The sequence below is a fragment of the Grus americana genome, chromosome 4 (genome assembly GCF_028858705.1).
Source record: "Grus americana isolate bGruAme1 chromosome 4, bGruAme1.mat, whole genome shotgun sequence".
Classification (NCBI taxonomy): domain Eukaryota; kingdom Metazoa; phylum Chordata; class Aves; order Gruiformes; family Gruidae; genus Grus; species Grus americana.
In genome coordinates this window covers 29,177,814-29,205,184 of record NC_072855.1, presented here as the reverse complement: position 1 = coordinate 29,205,184, position 27,371 = coordinate 29,177,814, and the positions used below count along the sequence as shown (strand labels likewise).

The window sequence follows — 27,371 nt, the reverse complement described above, 5'->3', positions numbered from 1 at the left end:
TTACTCTCATGCATTCCATACAAGTCAGTTAAAGAATTTGGTTTTAATTGTAGCAGAAGTTGAAAACATCGAATTTAGGGGTGACCTATTAAAAAAAAAAAAGGAAGATTTGAGGTAATCAGTTGCTTCTGTAATCTTTATTTTAGTCTGGAATAATCATAGAATGGTTTGGGTTGGAAGGGACCTTAAAGACCATCTAGTTCCAAGCCCCCTGCCATGGGCAGGGACACCCTCCACTAGACCAGGTTGCCCAAAGCTCCATCCAACCTGGTCTTAAACACTTCCAGGGATGGGGCATCCACAACCACTCTGGGCAACCTGTTCCACTGTCTTATCAACCTCACAGTACAGAATTTCTTCTTAATATCTAATCTAAATCTACTGTCTTTCAGTTTAAAGCCATTACCCCTTGTCCTGTCACTACACTCCCTCATAAACAGTCCCTCTCCAGCTTTCCTGTAGGCCCCTTCAGGTACTGGAAGGCCTCAATTAGGTCTCCCCAGAGCCTTCTCCAGGCTGAACAATCCCAACTCTCTCAGCCTGTCCTCATAGGAGAGGCGCTCCAGCCCTCTGATCAACTTCAACTCCTCTGGACTTGCTCCAACAGCTCCATGTCTCTCTTGTACTGGGGCCCCCAGAGCTGGACGCAGTACTCCAGGTGGGGTCTCACAAGAGCGGAGTAGAGGGGCAGGATCCCCTCCCTCAACCTGCTGGTCACACTTCTTTTGATGCAGCCCAGGATACAGTTGGCTTTCTGGGCTGCAAGTGCCAATTGCTGGGTTGTGTTGAGTTTCTTGCTCAGCAACACCCACAAGTCCTTCTGCTCAGGGCTGCTCTCAATCCAAGAGGGGAAGAGATCTCGAGGAGGAAAACTAGTTGACCTTACAAAGGATTAAGCATTGTTTATACAGTGCTAAAACTTTTTTTAGTATTTTCTTGTACTAATAATAGGACATACATTCCCTTTTGGCAGGAAGATGTTACAACAAGGCTAAAAAAAATAATCCAACGAACATACATAGCTTCCTATTAAGCATTTGTATCTGGAAAGTAAAGTTTACTTTCTTCACCCAGAGATGAGAGAGTTTAACTGTGTGCTTGGGCATATCACAGCTTAGTTAAAGTCCACATACTTGCTAAAATCAAGAAACAAAATCCATCCTTCAGCTTTAATGCATGCAGACTAGCTTTGTGTAAGCCTCAATCCACTTTATGAAATTATGAATAGAAAAAGTGTCGAGTAGGAGAGGAAAGCTGTAATGACATTAACCTCAAACAGCTGCAATAGATTGCTCGTCTTTGGGGACTTTCCTACTTGAAACTATTTTACAAATACTGTATTCAATCCAAATTAAAAAAAAAAAAAAGTATTTTAGAATAAATCCTGGCAAGCCAGCTGGTCTATAATTCTCTTTTAAAACTGGGAATGACAGGGGAGATGAAAGCTCACTATCCAAGTTTTTCTAAATCCCTATCAAAAATAAGATTTTGGGTTTATTTTATTACATTTTGAGAGGAGAATGAGAGAACAGGGCATGCTGTGCAACCACAATTAATGGGAGCAGAGGGCTGTGGGACGGGCTGGTAAGAAGCGAACCAGCTCGGGCAGGACACGCTGCACCAGGCCAAGTGGGAAGCATGAAGGGGCAACTGGCTCAGGCGCCGTGCTGGCACTTCTGACAGCAACGCTAACGTGGGAGCAGTGGCTTCTTCCTCGTGACTATTTCTGCCAGTGAAAGGGGTGATGGTAATTTGTTCCACTCACTCAACTTGTTTTTGGCATCACAGAGAGGAGCTCCATTTGGGAGAGCCAAAACCAGGGATCCAACTTTTGACATCAGTATTGCGGTAGTTCCGCATGTTGGAAATACCAAGCCACTTTTACTTACAGACTTAGCTTTTATGAAGTATACTGGTTTCCCAAGTGTGTGCTTCATTTGAGGAGTCACCTCTAAAATAGGTGGATTTGTAAAGTCCTCAAGTGCCATAAATATACCTATGACTTATTATGAAGAATCACTCCAGCTTTCACAGCAGGATGTTATGTCTTACAAATATATTAATGCTTGTTTGAAAGAGAGGACCTGGGAACAAAGGGATCTACTCCATACTGTGCACATGCTTTGGAATGAGATGGGGGTTTTCCCTTTTTTTTTTTTCCTTTAAGTCTCTTTAGAAAATTAGGTTCTCAAGTAATTAATGAGACAGTTCTCGAGGCCAGTTTAAGACCTAGAAGGCTTGAGAGGGCTTCTGAGGACATGCCAGGGGGCATCTAGTCAACATTTTAGCAGACAGTCTGATAAAGGAAAGCATGACTAAGTTTCTTGATGACAAAATGATAGAAGAGCTGGGAAAAAATCTCAATACTGAGAGACTGAGTAATAAGCTTCATTGTCATGCGGAAAAATACTAACTGCATCACACAGTTTTAAATTACTCTGACATTCTCAGTACAGAGATCTGGGAGTCGTTTTGCATAGTTGCAAGACATAAGATCAGTGGTCTATGACAGCCAAAAGGCAAGTAGAACATTAACAGTTCCTAGGAAAATATTAGGGGAAAATGGATTATACTACAGAGCAATTCTATGGCATGTCTTCAATATTGCGGTGCCTCCAGTCTACCTCAAAAAGCATACAATAAGCTGAGAGACAGAAATGGGAGGAAGATCCGGGGTACAAGGTGGTTTCTTCACAAGAGATTAAGTAACTCACTTTCCAGGTTGAAAACAACCCAAGATGAAGAATATGGTATCTGTAACCATGTGAAAGATGAACAGGGAACACGTAATTGCTGGTTTTTATAAAATGACAACCAATCAGCACTCAGTGAGATCAGATTCAAAACAACCAGAAGAGAAGAGCTTCTTTATACAGCGTGATTCCATCATGGATCTTCTTGCCACAGGAAACAAATAAAATGGCTCCAAAAGGCACCGTCCCCACAGAGACTTCCCCACCAGGCTGTGGAACATCTGGATTTGCATGATCCAAATACAACCTTTGTCTCAGGAAGATCCTCAACCCTGATCAGAGAAGGCCAGGAGGGCATAGTGGTGAAGGATCTCTTCCTGGAAGGATCATTAGCCAACACGGGAGACAGGGCGACCATTACAGTGACTAATATTCTTACAGCTGTTGAAAAAACAAAGTTAAGAGCCTTGCCACAGGAAATAAATGCCAGGTAGTTAACACCTAGGAGTGGAGGCTGAAACATCTTCATGTGCACGGAGCACAAGATTTAAAATTCATGAGAAAACACACCTTTAAATCACTTTAATTACAAGGTAGTGCTTTTCTCTGCTGATGAAGGGTAAATAAATACCAGGCTGGGAATGGAGGTCTTTCCTGTTGTCTTTGCCATTCAGATTGTTCAAGAGTACTGGCACTTCCAAAGCAGATGCTAGAACCTCGATTAAAAACCCCACTTACCTGAACTTTTAAGTGTTACTTCCCACATACGTGTGTTTTGAGCATTCGGCAGCGATGCTGTCTTGGTTAAGCATGTTGGCAAGCTCAGGTATTTCAGAGCAAGAAACAGCTTTGAAGCTTCCTCCCAGAGGTGTATTTTAAACCTGCTCTTCCCTCACTCCAGCTGAAGGCTGAAGCGGCTCCTTCTTGTTCATTTGTTGCTCCCACAGCACAATGCGTGACTTGTGTCTGCAATGCGGCCTTCAAAGTCAGTTGACAGCTGCACGTCATCTGGCACGTACAGGGTAAGAGAAGAAAAATGAGTGCAGTCCTTCATAATGTCTAGGGGGACCCTAAAACCACACTGAGCTCTTCAACACCAGCACGCAGCCATATATGCTGACTGCAGGCAACTGTGCTAGCAGAAATGTTTTCTACTTGGCATGGCTTACTTAGAAGATGATTTAGGCATTGTTAAGCCATCGTTGATGTTTAGGCATCAGCTACTGCAAACAAATTAATCCTGTCCTGTATCTGTTATGCTGTTTTAAAATGCTACTTATTGTTAAGATTAGCAATTACATTTAAACTGCAGAATTAAGCCAAACAAAATTACTTATTTTGGCATAATGTATATATAGAACCTAATTTTAGCTTAATTTAAAAAAAATCTAATGCACTAGAAATGTGCTTCTGCTGTGGATTAGAGAGAGTAGAAAAGAATGTACAGTATTCCACGTAAGAAATGAACCGAAAATTTTTTGGTTTAGAAGCCGTTCATGCCAAGACTGCGTATCCTGAAAATAAGAGTCCTACATCATCACTGAGCAACTGGAAAAACACCACCACAAGGGTTATACACTATGGATTTTTAATCCTGAATAATTTGAGTTCTGGCAAAGGAAATCTATCAAACTCTTCATTTCTCTTTCACCTTTTTTCTCATTTCAAGCATAATTTAAAGTTGTATTTGACTGAATATCCTTCGTATGAGGTGATTGTGCCATGTCTTTATCATATATCCTTTTTTGTTTACAGCCATATCACAGTATGAAAGCAGCTCACAGAAGACTCCTGCTTTTTAGTTGTGCAAAGCTAGGTTTTTGCTAAACAGCATACCTTATGATCATCTGTTGAAACTATGTATTACCGTGTATTGTCACGTATCTTAAAATCTCAGGACATTTAAAAATAACAATAAACAAGCGGTAAGTGTTAAACCAGCAATATATAAGTAGCACAGTAACTGGTATTTGTTAGCATTAAAGAGAACAAACATAAACAAATGCTTTAAATCATGGCTGTTAATGTTTTGATTCTTTAAGAATGATAATGTTTTCATTTCTCTGAAGTAGATACATACAAGTTACATCCCCAAGGGATTGTCATCTACTCTCCAGCAGCTCTCTCAGTAACCGTTAGCTCCATGAATCTGTTTACTTTTCATCACATCTTATAACCTGAACAGTATGCATTTCTAGTTTTGCTATATCGCTTTACTTCAGTTAAATAAAAATGCTAGTTGTTTTATTTTCCTCATTGTTTGGAAAGAAGAATTGACTTGATGGTCTCATGAAGTGGAAATCTGTGCCTTGGCCAAGATTGGTCATGTGTAAGACGCCCTGGTGTTCCTTGGTTCAGGGTTCTAACGTAGCCACTCAAAGATGCATCAAAACTTTTTTCTGGTGCTGGTGTCCAGTTCTTACATTAGCAAAGAAAATACTCGACGTATAAACCCGAGGCTTATCTGCATCCAAAACCTGCACTGGTTTAGCTGAACTAGTGCAAACCCATTCCAACAGACCCGAGGGAAGAGCCTGAAATAGTAACGAGATGCAAATTGTCTCATTGATTGCCTTGAGGTTAAAATCTAAACACAACTTGTTGGTTTCTACAAACAACTTAATAGGTGACCGAACTGCAAAAAGTAAAGGGATATTTATAGTACTATTGTCTGTCTCACTTGAGAGGTTAGAGAGAGAACTTACCCTGGTTGCAAGTCAGGCAGATTGGGTTGCAGGCAAAGCCTTACTATGAAAGGCTTGACGTATGGACGACAGCCGAGGAACTGAGCTGGATGAGCATCCTGCAGCGCGCAGGGGTTGAACGAGTTCCTCACCAAGGGCCACCAAATGAAGAGTCTGACACGGGGAAACCAAACCAGTCTTCTAGCTTCCACCAGATAGTGGACAAGTCAGGATTTCTTCTTGAAACTCATGGAGGCAAGAAAGTTGTGGGTTCAGTTTGGAATAGTACATGATTTCCCCAGGCTTCTGCAAATCTGCCTAACTTTCATTCAGCTCATCAAACTACTTTTCATTTACACTTTTCTCTTTAGTGTAGGTGTAGCTGCATTCCAAACAACTTTAGTAGGAACAAACTCCTGGAAAGGTGGGACTGTTACTTTCTTTGGACTCTAAACATGCCTGCTAATTTGGTGGAAGACAAAAACATTCCAGGCCAGGATTCTTGGTAGAGCTTTACGAGCTGTTGAAGAGCTAAGTCACATTTACACAAACCTCCCTCTGTGGTTGTGCATGTTAGTAACAACTGACTTGAGGATAATGCTACTGGCTCCTTTAAACTGCCATGCAACTGCTTATTTTTAAGAGTTTTAGGAAATCGTGAAAGCAGTTAAAGGGTTTTTTTTAGAAACGTTCAGAGTGAAGCATTCAGACTCATTTCCTGGTGTGGGATTTAAGGTATAAGTTAGGGGGTTTTATCTAGTTAAAATTTATTCCGCAAAATCAAAGAAATTTTACTTAGCTTTACAATAAATATTAATTCACATTTATTAACGGAAATATAGGTATGATGGCTCAGACGACAACTTCAACTCTTTTTTAATGCCACTGTCTTTGCGGTTAGGTCAGACTGTAAACATACCCAATGGGAACTACAAGCAGTAATGCAAAGTGAAATGCTTAGCTGTGATTTCTGAAGAGTGGTAAGGGACTTATATTCCAGGAAAACAGTTGGCCTGTTAATGAATTAAGAAAAATATGGTGTGTATTAGCTGGAAATACATGTAAACATAAACCAAGAGGGTGTCTCACGCATTTTTTTCTTTCTTTGTTCACACGTTCACCATTCTTACTAGTTATTTCTATCTAGAGACATTGTTTTCAGTGACAGCCATCAGCTCCAAGACACTTGAATGCAGTTAAAAATCCCCAAAAGTCATGTAAGCGCAGTACGAGTGAGCCGCTCAGGGGTAACGGGGCGGCCGCCATGAAACCATGAGGCTGGAACAAACCCACTGCAAAAGGCAGCGGTGCTAACGGCAGATGGGGAGGGAAAGGGAAGGACACAGGGTGAATTCCCATGGCTATTTAGTGAATCTGGGGTTCAACACACACGTTGCTACAGCAAACTGGATGTGACCCAAAATACCAGTTTTCAATACCCTATCAAGTTAACAGCTAAGATTGTCAACTCTCCTGTATTTAATACTTATTAAGGATGAGATCGAAAGCCAAAGAATTTTAAACTGTTTGATGGTAAACCCAACTTATTCCCAAGTACAAAAAAAAAAAAGAAAAAAACAGAATGAAAACATATTCAATTTAGAAATCCTACATATACAATGTTACCTTAAGCAGAGACATTAAACCTTTAAAACATTAATCATATAAGATATATGCCTTTTCTTTTCTCCTCTAAGGAAGGAAAAAAATTTCTAATACAGTTTATATAAAACGCTGTGTTTGCCCACTGAAAATATTAATCTGAGGCAAGACACTTTGAAGGAAGTCTCATTTTCAGATCACAGGCTTCTGATACTGCTATGAACTGTGATAATCATATTAACTGCTAATTATCAGTTACCAGCATACAAAATGAGCATTCTTCAAACATCATAGTTTGCGAGAGCTGGCTCTGAAATAGGCATGAACTTTTCAGCGCTTAAACTGCATAGGGTTAAATACTCTGCCCTCTTCTGAGTCTGTTCCGTACCAGCTGGTCCCTAGTCAGTACTCTGTCAGGGAGACGAACACACAGATCACTAGAAGTACACAGCAAGACAAAATACGTACCGTGGTACGTACACAACAGTCAGTACTGGCAGGAGATTCAAGTGCGCAGCGTGGCAAATGCCCCGAGACTGGGAACTGGAGAACAGCCAGAAACAGGAGTTTAAGGCCTTCAACCCGCCCCAGGATTCCAGAGCATCATCAAATACTTGATTACACATAGGTTTATTTACTGCACAGCAGGAACTTTCACAGAGAACGTTGAGAAATAGAGGGGGGTCTCACTTTTCAGTGCAGTGTCCACACTGCAGAGGTATTTACGTTAACTCATACAGTCAACTCCTGAAATGATGGTTCCCTTACACAAAAAAACAACTTGCAGTGTAAGCATGCATTAAGATTCCTGAGAAAAAGTTGCTATATCCTTATGTTCTTTTACTTGAGAAAATCCAGTATTATCCCAAATCCACCAAAATAATAATAATAATAATAATAATAATAATAATAATAAGTATTTTTATCGGCAAGCTCATCAATAGGTTGTGTCTTGTAGGTGTTTCTGTTTCCTCAATGCCATAAGCCTGCTCCTGTGTTTTCTCACTTGGAGACTTCTCATTCATCCAAAATTTTCATTTATTCAAAAGAAAAAGCATTTCTTTTTACAGATGGAAAACCACCACCACAGGAACCCACTCCGGTTTTATCATCTAAATCTTCTGCCTCCTGTTACTTGCATAAGTGTGAATATTTTCATGATAAATCTAATCAGCTTTGGAATAGCGCACAAAACCCACAGCAATACCATTCTGGCAGACTTTGTGTATTTTCAGAGGTCTCTCATCATGGCCACGAGAAGCAGTCTCTGCAAGTCAAGTTTCTGATACAACCTGAAGATTATCTGATTAGCACATTCCTTTTTTTTTTTTTTTTTTTTTTTTGCAGATTGGCTCTTCTGAAAGCAACCGTCCTGTTTTCATTGTTACAAGTAGCATCGGTTCTCTAAGCAGCCTCATCTCCCCCCTCCCCATTTTTCCCTCCTCATTTCTCCATACCCCCCAAAATAATCTTCTCATTCACACTGCTCTGCTGCTAGTCCACAGTGTGTGGCTAGGTTCTGCAGCCCTTTTTCCCGAATAGTTGACAGTATCATTCCAAATATTACTAGGCAAGCATGACAACAACATATCCCCTTCAGACAAAACAAAGTGAGAGGTGAGTTCTACAGGTAACTTTTAATGCAAGTCTTGAAAATTTGAGAAGATTCTGATATTTTTCCCTTCCCAATACACGTGATCACATTTATTTACATATATTTTTTACCTTTTGCGATACATTTGTAGTAGTTATTGCCAGTTATCCTTCTCATTCTTAAACAACAGCACAAATGGTTTACAGTCATGACACCTCACAATAACCTCGCTTGCCATTTATGCAAAATTAAAAAAAATTAAGCCTAATTACTTTTTTTTAAAAAAATCTTTTTGCAAGTCAGGATTTTCTCCTCATTTCTTAATAGCTGTGCCTGGCAGAACACACCAAAAGTGCTGATACTTGTGACTAATCTAGATGAAGTTCAAGTTAGCTGACAGGAGGTAATTCTCTTCGGTTCTTCATTCAGCTCTTACTCATCCCAGGTATCTCCGTATTTATTTACTTTAACTAAAGAAAAGAAGAAAAAGTAGTCACAGATGACTTAATTTAACTGCAAAAGTTTATCTTAGCACTGAAAAGGATGATGAAATGCATTGTCATTTTAAGTGGGAGTGGGGAGAGTGTCAGTCACAGCACAACAGACATCTAATTAAAGCTACTTTTGAATAAATAGGGAGAAGAATTTGTTAATCATTACTCTTTAATGAATTAATATTCAGTCAAGAGGCCTACTGTGCTAATTCCTGCTCTACAAAATTTGTAATTACTTTGAAACAAATGTAACATGTGGATGAAACAAAGACAATTGGAGGAAACAGGCAAGGAATGTTACAATAAATAACATGGCTACATAATCTCCTTACGTGCACAATTGGATGGATTCAGGATAGTTAAAAACACATTGAAAGACAAACAAACAAAAATCAGTAATCCCTACTAGGAAACTACTCAGCCATTATTATGTGGCAGTTTCCTTTAGTGTAGGAGTGAGTCAGAGAGTAGAAAAACACCAGGGTACTTGTCTTAACAGATTTATTCAGAAGCGTGTCATGCGTAACTGAACAACAATCAGAGGGTGAAAAGATACTCCCTTGCAAGTGAGCTGCAGAGTAGTCTGTAACTGACTTGTCACCACTGGCGGGGTAAAGGATGGATCTAGATGGTCCAGTAGGAATGTTGACACTAGTCCAGCACCCCTTTATAAACCTACTTGCAGGTTAATTACTGAGACCACTGTTGATTAATACCAATCTGCAGTAGAACCAGTGGAATAGAGCAGAATGCACAGTTCTTGTATCAGTGAGATGTCAGCAAACTTAGCATAACACGCCGACAAATCTCTTAAGCTGATTGACACTGCAGTGAGGCACAATGAGAAGCTCTCATGATTTCCATTGCTATTAACCACGGCAGCTGAGCAGGCTGCGCTCCTTCCCTGGGAAATGGTCCCTCCAGATCACCACGCAGATGCACGTGTTTGTACGGCTATAATGAATGGGGAGGGCATCACCAGATGGAAGTTAGGGAATGCTTAAAACTGTTTCAAACATGGTTTGTTTTCCCTTATGTCCTTGCAACAGAGGGCAGAAACCACTATCTCTTATTTGCTAGCCTGGTTCCCACGACACAGAGATAAGAGGATGAACAAAGGGGTAATGACTCGGGACGTATGAACAGGCATACAAGTAACGGGTCCAGCATGACACAAGAAGCTAAATCAGATCTTAGCCCGCAACATCAGTAGAATCCCTGAACTGTAGATTTAAATGCGCTTCCACTTGTAAAACACTTCTGAACTTCTGTATTCCCTCCTTACTCTTTTTCCCTACAAATACAAAGAGATACTCTTAAAAGTTTATTTACAAATCTCATGCACTGCTCAGCGTAGTTCTATTCTCAGAGCCTGAGTATAACCTTCAAGTGGAACACAGCAACATGAGAGACAGAATGCAATATTTGATCAACATTTTATAGAGGTCTTTTATAGACCTCAAATAACTAAAACAATGAATGCATATTCTCATTTCACAGACACAAGATTCATAGAATCATAGAATGGTTAGGAATATGGCAAGGTCTGCAGAATGTTGCTTAAAATTTCTGTGTATGGTTTTCAAGTGACATGTCTAGGCTTTCTATTTGTGGAGAAACATGTTGAAAAAGAAGCATGTAAATCAATGAAGTGTCAAGCTGATAGAATTTAGAAGCAATCTGAAATTACAGCTTCAATGGCTTTTTAATGTCTCATTTGGCTTAGTCACATGATGGGAGAAAAAGGCTTTCATCCTTGAAATAACAGATTTAAATCATTACCCGATAATTGTTTATAATTTTCATTTCAAGACCATGTAGATCTGTCCAAAGACAGATGATCTGGAGAAAGTAATTCACAAGCATGAAACAGACTGACACTCTTAAGCAACACTGTTCCAAAGCTTACTATTACTGCTTCAGAACTTTCTGCATTAGTCTATTTTTCTATACTTATTACCACCTGTTATGCCTGATAGGAGACGTTAGCTATTCCTATAAATCTTGTTGCAACATGACTGACAAGACTGGACTGGACACTGCATACAAACCCAAACGATTCAAGCTGACTAGTCCAGCAGTGTGTTAAATGGACAAACACTCCTCTTGCTAACATCATTTTCACAGATGTCACGCTAAATAAAAAAGTTCTACAGCAAGCAATTACGAATCGCTTCTGTGTCTCTTCAAAAAACTGATGGAGTCAAAAAGTTGACTGAATGGCATCTTATTCTTCAGGACATTGCATTCTTATTTTGCTGTGTAAAGTTTTGTTTTTCACTGTGAAAACAAATCTCAATATTGCTGCCAAATACTGTTTCCTTCCTTTGAGTTTTAATGTAGAAAATGAACCTCTACAAACAATGCCTCTATAGAAATCCTCTAATTCCACATGAAACAATTCATAAAAATAAATACCCCCCTTCAAAACCATCAACCATGTGCTCTATTTTGAGAGAACAATGCTATCTAAAACATACACCCCCTTCCACAGCTAAAACTCTTCACTATAGCTCTGAGCTCAGAGAATTCTTTGTTGAAAGAGGTTGCTCGATACATTCAACAAACCAAAAGTTTCGAGATTTTCGGTCTGGCACCAAGCAATAGTTGGAGAAGAGGAATTATAATTTGCCATTGGAAAAATAAATATTTTTGAAAAAAAAATTAATTTGAAATATGAAACTACAGACCACATCACATATGAGATACCTGCAGATACTGTAAAAATACATTGATTAAAGGTTAAGCAGAATTAACCCATTTTTAACATTATTGCCAATATTTGAATTTACTACGTATTTCTGTAAATCAGTAGATTACCTTCCTTAACTGGCTTTTCCTGTGAAAACTTGCTTGGAGTTTCTGCCTTTGGTGGTAGCATTACCTCATATGTCTCTCTGTGTTTATTCCTTAATTCCTCGTATGTGATGCCTTTTTTTTTACGACTTTCTTCTGGAACTGGAGCAGGATCTGAAAACAAAACAAACACCAAATACTAGAAATGGTGTCACGCACCAAAACTTGGCTACAACCTATTCTAGACTGCCAGTTGATTACAGCTCAATCCCAACTGAAAAGGAGCAGGACAGCTGCAATTCTAAATGCAACTGAGATGTATGTGGTCTTTAATTAATCCATTCCTTTTATCCTTTTCATTTTGCCAAACTGCTTTGGAAGATAGGCAGTTAATTCCTTCTCTTCATTTTACCCAATGGAAATCCTAACAACCGTGTGCTGTTGATGGATAAAATAGTTCTGGTCACTTTATGTAAAATTTATAATGATACAGTTCATATATTTATGATTTCTGAAGAGAAATCTAAAAGAAGCTCAAGAGTTTGCATTTGGGCTTTAAATTCTGCTTTCAAAGAATCAGGACTACATCCATCATAGGTCACCTGATAAACATTTTATCCTTTTATCTAAATTTATAATTCAGAATCTTGGTTCTATAATTAAGGTTCTTCTAATTGTAATTTCCTAGACATATTTACATCTGATACTTTTATATAACTAAAACCAAGTTCTAAGGAAGGGCTTTTTTGTGAAATAAAACCTTTTCCATAAAGGAGTTAAGAAATCCAAACTAATTCAAGGTACAAAACTCTGCATTTGACAGTAACTTCCTCCTCTGTGTACCAGAGAGACCTGAATTCAGAATCGTGTGTTTCCCCTGCAGTAGCTGAGGACAGAGTTCATACTGGTAGGAGGGGAACAGCTGCCCAGAAAAGTACTTGAAAACCATTTTAGTTCTCTGTGAGAAAATCACCTGTTGCTGGATAGAACACAGTATGCATTCAGTTCTCAGAAGATTTAAACGTTTGCCACATTATAAAAAACAGTTTCATATCAGTGAATGATAGTAGTATGCAGTTACAGCACCACCGTTGGTGAAAATGAAATAACCTCAGAAAGACTAGCAGACAAATGGTAGAGACTATGGCTTCCTTAGTGCAGTGAAAGGATGACGTATTCACCTTCATTTCAACCAAAAAAACCTTCAAGTCAGGCCAAGCCTTTTGCAGGTTTAGTTTCACAACAGATTAAACCTTTTAAGTTAATTTACCATCTTTACTTGCAATTAGAGCTACAAAACATGAAAAAACCCTGAATTTAGTTTACAGTTAAAATACAAAATCATACATCTATTTACCTTCTGTGTAAAAACAATTCTGGGAACTTCAGGCTGTTTCATTCAAAACCACTATATTGTACCGTGTATGTTTGCAGGGGATGAAAATACACAGTTCAGTAAGAGAAGTATCTAAGAGAAAGGCAGGAGTCCTTAATATTTAGCAGTTTGTAGTCCTGAGACAAAACACACCTTGCACAGTGTAATCAGTAATTCCTGTGGGTGAAGATTCATTCAGGGAAGCACTGAATGGAACGGGTTCATAGCTTGAGAGGGCTCTATCTGTTGAACTATAATCATCTGAATAGGTAGAAGAAAGTGGGAAGCCAGCTCTTGGAGAAGAAGATTCAGTAAATGACTGAGAAGGCATGTCTGAAAATTCAGATTTCCGACTGGAACGGCTGGAAAATAATACAATTAAATATTAAATACAGAAATACTAAAGTTAAAAATTGAACTATAAAAGTAACAATATGTGTAGGTCAAGAAAATACCCTTTTATTTTAAATAGTTTAGTTTCCAACATGAATTATCATCTTGAAGTTTGAGGTGGTTTGTTTTGTTTTCTTTACATTGCAAAGATCTACACAGTCCCATCCCCAACACTCTTCCCTTCCTCCCAGAAACTTGTCACATACCTGAAAATCTCCAGAACAGAAGACAAAAGAGACAAAGTATTTTGCACTTTACGAGACAAAAATGACAATCCCTCCCCCCAGGGAGTCTTCAGACAGAAAAAGCACATCAGACACAAATAGTACAGGGTGTGCCCATGTAACTACTGGTAGCATCAACTATAGTTATTTTTAAAGGCCTTTTAGGAAGAATTTGCAATTTAAACCCATTCATCATTAGAAGCTGCTGTAATTGATCAGTACTGAACAGCAGAAGAAAAGGAGAATGAAGAGCTATCTTGGGGAAATGAAATTATGAAGGTTTATTGAGTTGCTGAATTCAGCAGAAACATTAACAAATTTTCTCTTAAGAGAGAGAAAAGTAAGATCATATAAATAATATTCTGGAAACCGATGCCTGATATTCTAAAGCATTCACTACATACTCAGAAGGACCCTGCAAACCACCACACAACATGTCTCTATCACGAATGCCACTGTTTGGTGCCACTAGAATGTCCCTATTCATTTTTTGCTTTAAATTTCAGCTAAGAAGAAGAAATGTTTTTCCTTTCATATGAAAAACATTTACAATGAGTCTGTTTTACTGTCACAATAAACATACAGAGCTAAGCCATTTTATTGCCTCAATTATATTTTTAAAGTGTATGTAAACACAGCTTTAATGAACTATCTAATCTTTTAGCTCCCTATTTTTACCTATTTTTACCTGAAAATAAGAATTACCAAAATACATTAATTAGTAGATTTATGACTATGAAAATGTAATGATTTCTGTTGCTGACTTAAGAGTAGCATGTATGGACAATAATGCAATTTGAATTAATTTAAATTAACCATTCAACCAAGAAAAAATAATTTATCACTTAGGAAATAAAATTTTACAGGTCCAAAAGAATGGACCATTAAAGGTTGAAGGGACTTATCGGTGGAGCAGATGATGGCATTTAAACAGGTTCTCACCTAGAGTAAACATAGTTAATGATCATGACAATTTCTTATTAGAAACTGCAGGGACTGAAGGGACAAGTCCAGCTCCAATTCAGCTGAGTTTATACAGTAAATGTATAAAGTGGTAATTCCTAAAATTGCATTCAATGCCATAAAAATTGAAACATTTCAGAATAAAGGTAAATCTTGCAGACAAAACTGTCATAAATGTGAATTTATAAAGTACTTAAGAATTTAATCAAGCCCTTTATAAACATTTGACAAATCTTAGCACATACCTAGCAGGACTACTACTCACTATCCAAACATTATTCTTCCAGTTTTGAATCAAGGCTTTAAGTGAGATATTCTGAAAGTAGTTTGCAATTAAAAACCACTTGAGGTAGAAAACATTTTGGAACAAAACAGGAAATAGTTTTAAGAACCTGATGAGTTTCTCATATGTACAGCATAATGCTGTTACAGATGTAAAGGATTTAAACAAACAGCTGTAAGTTTGACCACCATGCTTCTTCCTGCACTAATATTGTTTACTGAGCTCTTTCCTTTGATAAACACTGAAATCATTTCCACCCTCTTCCTACTTCAATCAAACTAAACTATGGGAAAAACTTCCAGAATGTAACACTTTTATTTCGGTTAACTTAGTTTACTTCTAAACTAAAAAGGCAACTTCGGCTGTCACACTACTGTAAGTAAATTCAATGGGAAAACAACATCTTAATTTACAAGGAATACATTTTGCTAATTAAAATGTTTCTTTTTCTACTCCTCAAAGTGACCAGTTCTATGTAAAGAGCTCAAAATGTGTATTTTATAGCTGGCCAACTGATACAGATACAGCTTCCTGAAAGTGGTAGATTTGAGGTAATAAAGGAAAGAGGGAAGGTGCAGCTCTGAAGGTCTTTGAAAGGTGCAAATGTAGCCTTGATCTGTTAGTGTTTAAAATGTCCTATTCAAAAATAAGTTTTAAATTTAAAAGAGAATTAAATTCTTACTTATGTGAACTATGTCTCTGAGCTTGTCGTAGAACATCTCCTATTGGGGAATCCTTCAGTTTCTTAAATTTCTCGCTACAGATTGGCAAGTAGGATATCTTTCCAGCCAGGTATCCACACATTCCAGCAACTTTTTTAAAAGAAAAAAAGACAGTTTTATATGCTGTATCATAACATTCAACATAGTTTTAAAATAATAATTTCAAATATATTATACAGTATATTGAATAAAAGAAAAAAACCAGTTTAGATCTAAATCAAAACCACGCAGTAATCATCCCTCTCTGCTTCTTTTGCAGACAAAAGGTATAAAAACAAATGCAACAGCTGAACAGATACACAGAGCAATGATTTAGATGTGGCATGAGCATCAGATGATTTCAGCTAGTACTTGAGGAATGAAAGGTGACATAAAAAGGAAAATAACTGCAACCAGTTTTTCCCCAAGATCCAGAACAATTAACTATCAAAGATGATAAGCCAGTCGGGAATAAACAAAAGTAGTAAATTCTGCTAATTTAATCCATCAGAACAGTCAGATCTTGAAAAGGCTTTCACTAGTATGAAGAAAAGTCTAAATAAACTTAGGATTAGGCTCAGTATCATCTGAAGAGGATTCTATGATATGGGTGCCAGAGGGCAAACAACTGAATTAGCTGAACCCTTGCAATCTCTAGGCAAATGGTTTCAATTTAGTGCATGAGATATTTCCATCTGCTAGACAGGACATAAGAAGAAATTATGATGCTAGTTCTTTCTGGGCTTAAAACTGATGATTTCCATCAACTGGCTCCTTCAACTTTCATGAGTGGGTCAGAGTATGAAGGAGCACAAAGGATTCAATGGCAATTAACAGAAATTTTGTTGACTTTGTAGGAGAAAAGGACGAGTATTTTCTAAATACAAATACTAAAGACCCTCAATCATCTTTACGTCAGGAAAGAGTTAATTACCAGTAACATTAATCCTCTGAGGTCCTCACGCTGTAGATTACATTGCCTGGGAATCAATATAAAAGGGGATTTTACCCTCCCCTGCTGTACTGGTACTGAAATTGTGATTCTTGTTCTAATGTTTGTATTTTCAAAAGAAGTTTAAAAATGCTTTTCCAAGGGAAGAGAGAAGAACAGCCACAACTATGAGTGAAGTTTACAAATGAGAAATGTAAGGGTTCAGCTGTTTAGCAGGTCAAAAACATTGGAAGACACCTCAAACACTATAAATATGTGCAAAGGGAAAAATTACAAGCCCCTAAAAGGAAAAACGGTCCAACAAGAATTGAAACTAAATATAAAATAAAGCTAGGCAGCAAAGGTGACTAATCTTGGCATAAATTACAAAGAGAAAGTCTCCTTTTCTTGGGGCTTTCCAGTTAAGAAAAGTGGAAGCATCTCTCTGAAAGATGTTTCACCCAAAGTGATTATTGGCTAAAATATTTGGTTTCTCTTATTACAGAACTAACAGCAAGATGATCCACATTTTTGAAGTCAGCACAGTAAATTAGACACCGTTGCTCTCTGCTTCTTCTGCATTCACCGTGACAAGACCTTAGAGAAGCTGATCAGATAGATAAAAGGTCCGACTACAGGCTAACATGAAGTAGGACATATAGATCTTACCCTTCTCTGCCAAAAAGGGATAGAGGACCAATATCTCTATGTAGAAGGGGATGGTGTCAGTGTAGTGTAGTGGTCATGACTAACTAGAAGTTCCATTAACTTGTCAGAGTGCCTAGAGGACTACCGAGAAAAGTTATGAATAATTCCTATAGGCAGAACATCATCCTGAAATCTGAAAATTCCTATCTAGAAAATGAAACACCTCTCAACTTCCAGATAAAACCAAGAGGGGCAAAGCAGGGGAAGATGCAAGATGGAGACTAAAAAAAATCCTGACTCAACTATGTTAGTCAGATATAAAAGACCAAGCACTGTAATCAGGCATAGATACTTGTCAGAAGAAGAATCTAACAATCAATCACAAGTGACACACACCATTATCAAAGACAGACTATTGTAACCAATAGATGCAGAAGCAGTGTGCTCAGATCAGTGACACCAGAAAAGCAAGAACTTTCTTACTGTTATTCCACATCAGCTTGCTATGAGCTAGCAGCGGGCCCTGGAATTACATATGCTCTTCTTTCAGAGCTCATGGAGGGGAAAAAAAAACCCAAACCAAAACACAACTGCACTGCTTCCTTTAATCAGATTTCACTGCAGGAGGAATGTGCAGTTAAATTATGAGACATAATTTGGACCTCTAAACTATGTCCCTGGCAACAGTTTTCAGGAAGATCCTGTAGACAGTAGGGGCATCTGACCTAAACAATATGACGATGAAACGAAAACTGCTTAACTCAGGCCTTTTACACCTCAACTGTGTCCCAGAAAGATCCCCGTATTTAAAATGCATATAAATCACACAAAGTTACCTACCGAAAACCAACCAAAACACATTTATGGAAAATTCTTTCAGTACAAAATGAACATCCATATGCCTACCAGTGTACATCGAAAAGGAGAAGCCAGAAGTGTTTTGGCTTATAACCTTAACATCAAGAATAGCTGGTCCAGTCCAGCTGCTCCTTATTTTTTTCACTTGATTTCAAAACTTATTTCTATTAAATAGGAGGAATGTAGCCCTTAACTAGAAATGTGCAGGAGATAAAGAATAGAATTACTATTTCCCTGGTATTAGAAAAGTTTATGTTATAACATTTTTTGGTGTTCAAAGACAGCAAGTGGAATTTAGCATAAACAAATGGCAGCCCTAGTCTCTCACATTCATTTATCTGCTTTAAACAACACTTCCTCCACCACAAATCATGGGTTTTACCGTTTACTTCAGTGGGAAGAGGGTAAAAGTAACTGGCTGTATCTGGGCAGATTGGCAAGATGGCAACTTCCTGTTTTACTGTCATGTATTTCATTGAAAAGGTTAATTTATTTTTTATTATACTTAATCCAAAATCATTCACATGAAATTGCTGTTTTCCTACAATTGTACATACATAATGTCCAGGAAAAAAAGGCACTAAAATAGCCTGAATGGGACAAGTGAGACGCATGAATAAAGACCTTCAAATTCGGAAGGGAGGGGTGGGTGTACTCTGGCAAAGTAATTTAAAGTAAGCTTGTACAGTACCTATTTACAATCTTTTTATCTTAAATTCTTACATTACACTTGTCAAGCATATTTGAAATCTTGTAATTTTACGGAAAGCCTATTGACAAAACTTGTCAAAAGTGTGTTGCACAATTTCAAAGACGGTGAATAGATTAATTGCTCTTCCTCTTGACATTGAATAGGTTCTCGCAGTATGAGATGTTGTAGTCAAGAAACATAGCTAAAAAGTTGCTGACTGATAGAATTAACTGCAGCACAGTGAAACTTGCTCATCGGCTGTATGAGATCATTTACCCCTATCTTCAGGCACAGTTGTACCAATGTAAACATTGATTCTATGATTCTATTAAGTGCTGGATTCTCCACCTGGGACAGGGCAATCCTAGTTATACATACAAATCGGGTGATGAGAGGCTGGAGAGCAGTCCTGCAGAAAGAGATCTGGGGGTTTTAGTTGATGGCAAGTTGAATATGAGTCAACAGTGTGCCCTGGCAGCTAAGAGGTGCACCAAGCACAGCAGAGCTAGCCGGTCAAGGGAGGCAATTGTCCCACTCTACGCTGCACTGGTGCAGCCCCACCTAGAGTCCTGTGTGCAGTTTTGGGCACCTCAATATAAGCAGGACATCGAACTATTAGAGTGTGTCCAGAGGAGGGTGACCAAGATGGTGAAAGGTCTGAGGGCAAGACTCTCAAGGGCAAGAGGAGCAGCTGAGGTGACTTGGTTTGTTCAGCTTGGAGAAGAGAAGACTGAGGAATGACCTCATCACAGTCTACAGCTTCCTCAAGGTGGGCAGCAGAGTGGGAGGTGCTGATCTCCTCTCTCTGGTGACCAGCGACAGGACACGAGGAAATGGAATGAAGCTGTGTCGGGAAGTTCAGATTGGACATTAGGAAAAGGTTCTTCACTGACAGGGTGGTTGGTCACTGGAACAGGCTCGCCAGGACAGTGGTCATGGCACCAAGGCTCTCTGACTTCAAGGAGCATCTGGACGATGCTCTTAGTCATGTGGTTTAGTTTTAGATAGTCCTGCAAGGAGAGGAGCAGGGAGTCGGACTCAATAATCCTTATGGGTCCCTTCCAACTTGAAATATTCTATGATTCTATGATCCTATATAGAGTGGAGTCACAGTGAATCAGCCACCTAGTCTCATGGGAATTACATCTGCATAACAGACTCCAGCACCTAAGGCATGAATGAATACAAGCTGAATTTATATGTAGCTTTTACTTACATGCAACTTTCGTAAAAGAGCCAAATCTTGAGCTATCTCTTAGAACACCTGAAAATGAGGATCAAAGTAATTACTAATAAGTTATTAAGAATTAAACTGAAAAACATCAACTGTAGTTATGTTTGTAGGTTAGTTTGTAGTTATGTTTGTAAATTGCAGGTTACTCTTTTACGCTTAACATTGAAGAAAATTCAAGAAAGCCTAAAATCTGAATTCCCCATAAAATTATAACGATCTAAGAATTACTTCTTTAACTGTATCACAGAGTATTACTACACACAATAGAATATATTGTTTCATAATCACTGAGATATTGAATGTCAAACAATATAAAATGAACATGAATTTGATTTTAATTTAAAGGTTTGCTCCTTCTTTAGTTTAAGAAACTGCAAGTCATGTAGCTGAAGAGCCTGAACTTCTTTTAATTACAAGTAGATTAGACATTGTATTATTATAGTAGCTTTATTAACAACAGAAATATTTCATCTGAGCAAATCTAAATTAACCCAAAGTATGTTTACACTTTACCTTTTCTAATTAAGAAACTAGTAGCAAGCATGCTCACTGCAGCCAAAGGAAAAGCTGTGAAGAAGAAGAAAAGTTGCTTAAAATATGATTTTCAATATTTTCAACCACAATTAAAAATATGCAATAAAATGAGAGTTGCTAGGCCTTGCTAAGCTCATTTGTATAAGAATATAAGTGTGTATATATAAATTAACAAACTGTATAAAAATTATGAAACATTCTCAATTCCGGTTTTTGAGACCTACTACAAATTATGCAGTACTGGTTAATGAGTCATCCTGTCTTCATTAGACTTCATCCTTCCTAAAATACAAAAGCCAATGCCAGATGGGCTAAAGCTCTAAGGACAAGATTCCAAGTCTAGCTAGAACTGCTACAGCATTAAGATGCAGAACTTTAAACCAGAGAAGCATACACAGTTCTACAGGACAGAATGCAGTTACATAGAGGCCAGTACTTCTAAAAATTTTGGATAACCAAAAGTCTGGATTTTGTTTTAACATAAGAACTTTGGAAAAAGTCCAACTCTTATAGAGCTACATTGATTAAAATTAGGTAACCTGTTTTATTCACCAGCAAATTAAAGAACAGGGCAGCTTTTTCTGTAGCTTACGGATCAAACTATACAACTCGGGGTAGGGTCAGGAACGCAGAAAAGACAACAAACGTGGAACAGCATTACTGCCTATCACAATCGGCTTAACAGTTCATGTTGATTTTTATTAGACTGAAAGAGTTCAGGTGGCAGGGAGCATTTGAAGATGGCAAGAAACAAAAGGAATGCTTATTTCAAGCAATGATAATTATAATATTGGGAAGATTAACTTTGAAACTATTCGTAAAGACCACCATGCCTACACAAGATACAGTGACACTGAAATAACGAACAAGACAGAAGACTAAAGTTAATTACATTAAAGATTTAGATGTGTCATGATTAAATTACATTTTAAGCAACTCTGAAAACATAGATGTTACAAAAAGGCTCCACGACTTCACCAACAGGAGAAATTTTTGCAACAGCAATAGATGTTTATAGTGTTTTGATGCACACAATCTGCTAATTAAGTCCATATTTGAAGAGCAATTATATTTTTTAGAATTTGGACAGCACGGTTTTAAAATATACTTTGCAAACTAACAGTTTATTCCTTCACAAGGAATAGGGAGTGTAGTGACAGGACAAGGGGTAATGGGTTCAAGCTGAAGGAGGGTTGATTTAGATTAGATATTAGAAAGAAATTCTTTACTGTTAGAGTGGTGAGGCACTGGAACAGGCTGCCCAGAGCGGTTGTGGATGCCCCATCCCTGGAAGTGTTTAAGACCAGGTTGGATGGGGCTTTGGGCAACGTGGTCTAGTGGAGGGTGTCCCTGCTCACAGCAGGGGGGTTGGAGGTCCTTTCCAACCCTAACCATTCTGTGATTCTATGATTCACAAATTCTGATGAATCTAAACTAGGTTAGGAGTCCAACCAGCATTTTAGGGTAAATATGACTGGATGTCACTTTTTCTTAAAAGTATTGGCTCCTCGGTTCACAAACAAGATTACAGTAACACTTCAGAATAAAGAATAAAATCTTCTAGTCTCTTAGAGATTAAAACCCTCATGCTTTTAGAGATTCTAGACCTAGATTTTCTGATATAGTGCAGATTTGAAGCTAAATTGTAAGAGGAAAAGAAAAACAAAACAAAGAGGAGGTTTTAAAAAAGTAAAAAAATCCAAAATAACTTATTACAGAGGATTTCAGTCTAACCTTTAGAGGTTTCAAATGATTTATAGGCCCAACACAAATATTCTGGACATCAAAGACAGGTTATGCACTTTAGTGGAAACAGGTGCTAGTATGTGAGCATACCTAAAATGGTAACTAGGAATTAAAAGAGTAATATGTAAATGAAAATTTAGTTCATAGATAAAAATTAATACGAATAATTATTCAAGCGTAGGAAAAAAAACCCCAAAATAGCTTAATAAATCAGAACATATCAATGCTTTTCACTGCTATGGACAAAAAGTACTTTTTCTGCTTCAGGAACACAGTAAATCCTATGAAAAATAATGGAAGGCTGATACATGAACAGCACATAATTAAGGATGGGAATGTAATGTACTCTAGTCAAAATGGTTTTATGGGGAAAAAGCCATATCGATCTGGTTTGATGTTGTTAGTGAGATTAAAAGTGTGGAGGATAAAACTGTAGTTTGTAATGTGAATTTTTACAGTATTAGAATTTATATTATATGATAATGTGATTAAAAATCGGTAGTACCAGTAAAGCATATATTAAACTGAATTATGAAATGACTAGCAAGCATTTCTGAAATAAAAGCTGTCAATAGAAACTACTGCAAGGCAGAGAGGGTTTGTAACAACTGGTAAAAATTGGCTACAGCTTGAAATTTGAATAAACAAACTGAAAACACCCAAAATTATAGTAATATCTGTGATTAACAAGAATTGATACAATAAGAAGTGAGGACGTCAGGGCAGTCACACAGGCAGCCCGTACCTCTTGCAAAGGGGTATTCAAATCATCTATATTTAATACAGCGAATGCAACAACCTAGGTGCATGTAATGCAAAACAATGAAACAAAGACAGGAGATGTAGAAAACAGCCACAGGCTTTAGGCTCTCCCAGTGACATAACAACACAGTATACAATTCCTGAAAAAAATAAATCTTTCAATTACTGTTGTAGCTCCCTAAAGTGAAGTTACTGAAGACACTAATTTGGGGCTTTCTAACAATAGCATCACGTTGTTTCTTCAGTCTCTGTATAAAAATGAACAGGGCAGTAAGTTACGTTGCTAATCAAGAACTCACAGCAGAACAACTCAAGAACAAACAACTCCCTCCTCTCTTGTCTTCCAGGAGAGAGATTATCAATAAGCCATAACCTTAAGCCATCTTACTACTAATGAACCTGACTCTTTTCATTTACAAAAATATACGGAAAATAGCTAGATTTTAACAAACAAGGTGAAGATTCCCAGGTATTTGAATAGAAGTGGAAGAGGAGAATCCCAAAGCAGTGGAGAAAGATAAAGCAGAACGTTGAATCATTAATTGAAAATCACAATGCCTTAGAAGTTGCCCCTGAAAGTACTGGCTGCCAGGAGAAATCAGAGCCCCAGTGTGCTAAATTTAGCCTATCAGCTGCTAAATTCTTCGTCTGTCCCAGTTTCTGCTAAACCACCTATCAGCATCAGGAGTAATCTACTAGTGCGTGATAAAATAGTGGGGAACAATCACATCAGAAAGCTTGGTCAAACCTCTTGACCAGGTATATAAAAAACAGGTATAGTCTTGAACCTTTGGATTACAGAAACAGTGTTAAGAAGAAATGCCATCAATTCCCAATGTTTTGTGAGAAGGAAAAAACCAAACAACATAACCTTGATATTTCAAATAAATTAAGATGACACACAGAGTATTCTGTGAAAATAATGCAAGTTTATTATTATGTACTAGCTGTAGTACAGAAATAATTTCTGACTGCAGAATGATGCTTGAGAATCTTAGATTTATTTACAGGGGAAAAAAGACCAAACATCTGGCCACATAGACACAGAAATTTTCTCCAAAAATTGAGCTGAGTAACCACTTATACATTGTTCTCTTCACAAGTCTCCAGAAAGATGGAAAGCAATGGTTAAAAGCTAAACTATTTTATTCTTGCATTCTAAAGATAACAACAAAAATTGAAAATAAAAAGGTGGAAATAACAAAAAAAAAAGAATATTTAGATATATAAATAAATGAGAGACTCTGTTAAATGTATCTGTTTTCAGACTTTTAATAGGCATATTAATTTAAAATATGAAGGGATCTTGTTATAAAGCATAAACCTTACAAAATACATTGCACCTTTTACAAAATTCCTGTCCTGCAAACTCTTAATAAATGTAAATCCTACATGGATCAACATTTACTGGGGTGCAATGTCAGACCACGTGAAGCTTGTTAATGAACTGTTGTGATATATTGACCTGGGCCTGCCTTCCTTAATGCCTAGATAACAACAAAAACTAAGGGTGGAAGAAAAGCAAACCAAGTTTACCAGCAAACTGATCTCACCTCTATACCGGGCACTCTCTTCAGCACATTCCTTGAGGAGTCTTCTTTCCTCCTCTGTCGGCACATAAGGCTTAGGTACTTCCCTCTTTTATTAGGGAAATAAATTAGAAAAGAATGAGCAAAAGGAAGGTTGGGGGGGGGGGTGTGTTTAAATTAAAAACTTCATCTAACTTTCACACCTTGTAGTACCTGTACTTTCACACAGCTATATTTAAGGAACCGGTGCCTTTTGTCTATAAAAGTCATATGAAATACATCATTAAAGATATCCGATGCTTCTACAAAACACCTAAGAAAGCAGAAAATATTTTGTGCATGCTCAAATCCCAACTCAGTCCACTCCTTTTTCTTCAGAAAAGCTTGCTTTGGTCCTGGCAACCAGCCTTCCAAATTGATGAATTATGACATTAAATCCCTTTTACAAGTATTTGCCAGAGTTTTAATTACACGATGTGTGTTGCCTGTTTACACGCATATATTTAGTGCGAGCTGGCCAGCTGCTGTGCCAGCGGGTAAGAAGTTTCTACCAGAGGTGCGTGATCCTCTCCTGTCGTGAAAGGCGTACGACCAGGCACCTTGCCAGATCACCGACCGGGAGAAGGGCAGATGCGAGAAGGCCGCCGGTACCGAGATGAACACCTCCTGCCGGGACCCACCCCCACGAAAGGCCGCCGGAAAGGCCTCAAGGGCACCACTCCCGCACCTCCGCGGGCCGCCAGGGAGCTCAAGGCAGTGGTGGGCGAAAGGCTGACAGGAATCCCCCCCCGCCTTCCCCGGCCTGCGGAGGGTGTGTGCAGGCCCCGAGCCTGTCGCCTCACCCTCAGCGGAAACAACCCCAAGCCCCACGGGGCTCCCGCGCAGCTTTCACGGTTTCCCACAGGCAACGCCACCGAGCGAACGACAATACCTCGGCCGAGTCGCCGACCTCCCCGCCGCCAGGACCCTGCCCGGCCTCCATGGCGGGACGGGGAGGGCAATACGAACGACCGCTGACCCGGAAGCCGACGCGATAGTGGAGGCATGCGCATGCGTGGAGACCGTAACAGGGGGGCAGCCGCTGGCGGCGCTCGGTCCCGCGATAGCGGCCAGGGACAGTCGCCATCGCGGGACCGAGCGCCCCCGTTAAGTATCGTTAGGCCCTAAGGCTCCTGCTCGGGCCTTGCCTGTGCGGTGGACGCTCTTTAAACCCCGCGCTCCGCAGCCTTCCTCTGTGTGGAAACTCGGTGGAGAACCTCTGCGGGCGGGCCTCGGGGTAGGCCGTGAGGGCCGCGGTGCTGCCTAGACGCTGTTGCTGGTGAACTTGGGGTTGTGGCCAAGGTCCGTGTGTTTATTTGGGTTCAGCAATTGTATTTCCTCGCTGGGAAAGTTGAGTGAGGGCAGTGGAAGGACTTTGAGTTAAGGGCTGGGGCTCAGAGCATTCGTTTCAATTAAAAATGTTTCCTTCCTGTGCTTTGTCTTGTTTCCTGTCTGCTTAGAGAATGCCACCCTCTAATATGTTTGAGAGCAAGCACTGCTTCAGAAGCAGTGAATCCCTTTAAATGTAATCCTGATGTGGTTGGTTTTGTTTTGCATGGCGATAATATCTGTATTGATACTTCTTGGCTTTGTAACTGACTTGCTGGTTTTGATAAATGGTAACGAAAGACTTTTATCTGTCCATGCCTAGCTTGAACGTTAGGTATGTTGCCAATAGGTATGTTAACTGGTTGCTAAAGATATGTGGCCAGAATTAACGAAAAAGAAAGGATGCCTGTTACCTAAAAAAGTTTATTTGAATTAGGACCAAGCAAGGACCTAGCGGGCAGCTGTCTGAACTTAAAAGTGGTAGAAGTTTGGTGGTTAGGATTGTATTGAAGTGGGAGATCAGAAGGAGTTGATGTGCTTGCCTCTAGCTAGTGCTGTTAAAATGGCAGCATAAGGGGATGCCTGCAGTTTATCAGAAATCAGGAAAAGCTGAGGAAAAAATAAAATAGATGTTTCTGATAGTGCAATGTATGGTGTGGTGCTTTCTTGTAAACATTCAGCACTGTAGCTTGAATTCACCATATCCTGATCTGCCTCTACTTGCCTGGAATGCACCACTCCCTCTCAGCCTTTCCTGGAGCAAGCCATTGTCTCTTCACCCTGGAATTCAAGTGAAGAGGTTTCAATTGCTACTGTCTGATGGCTGTACAAAAAAAGGGCCATGCCTGAAGATAAGAGAGGGAGAGTTTTAGGGCTTGAAGGTGCCTGAAATTAGTAGGGAATGTGGATGCGAAGCATCTGAAATTAGTAGAGAATGCAACTAGAAAATGAACGCTGGGAGCATGTGAAGGACCTAGGACAAATGGACTAAGGAGTATGTGTGAAGTAATGGGTTTGGCTGCCTGGAGTGGCCGGCTGCACTAAGAAAGCTGCGGCAGAGATGAGATTCTAAGGATTGGATTCTTGAAATAAGCTGGGAGGATAGAACCAGAAACTATGTATTGTGGGATTCTTAATTCGTAGCTGTCATCACACAATAAAGTTGTTCCTAATTTCCATGAGATGGCTCTGCCTGGTAACGTAGATCACTTCCAACTATTCCAACCCCCGCCCCGGGCCTGCCCTAATGAAGCACTTTCCAATACACA

At 38.9% G+C, this 27,371-nt stretch overlaps 2 protein-coding genes across 3 annotated transcripts in view; one reads left to right on the top strand and one right to left on the bottom strand.

The window, feature by feature from the left end:
* Window positions 1-8,597: 8,597 nt before the first annotated feature.
* Window positions 8,598-25,876, bottom strand: OCIAD1 (OCIA domain containing 1). 2 transcript variants are annotated; one of them, XM_054823109.1, is made up of 8 exons: window positions 25,667-25,876; window positions 24,760-24,844; window positions 20,678-20,731; window positions 20,147-20,194; window positions 15,784-15,913; window positions 13,392-13,600; window positions 11,888-12,037; window positions 8,598-9,043 (listed from the first exon to the last, which is right to left on the bottom strand). In XM_054823109.1, exons 1-8 carry the CDS (start codon window positions 25,859-25,861, stop codon window positions 9,006-9,008), a joined length of 909 nt encoding a protein of 302 aa, XP_054679084.1. In that variant the 5' UTR covers window positions 25,862-25,876; the 3' UTR covers window positions 8,598-9,005. The 2 variants fall into 2 exon arrangements, with proteins under 2 accessions (XP_054679084.1, XP_054679083.1); XM_054823108.1 differs by having other exon boundaries at window positions 25,578-25,784.
* Window positions 25,868-27,371, top strand: part of FRYL (FRY like transcription coactivator) — a 181,300-nt gene continuing 179,796 nt past the window's right edge. The window contains exon 1 of the mRNA XM_054823073.1: window positions 25,868-26,076. The gene's annotated coding sequence lies outside the window, so the exon portion shown is untranslated. The remainder of the gene's footprint in view (window positions 26,077-27,371) is intronic.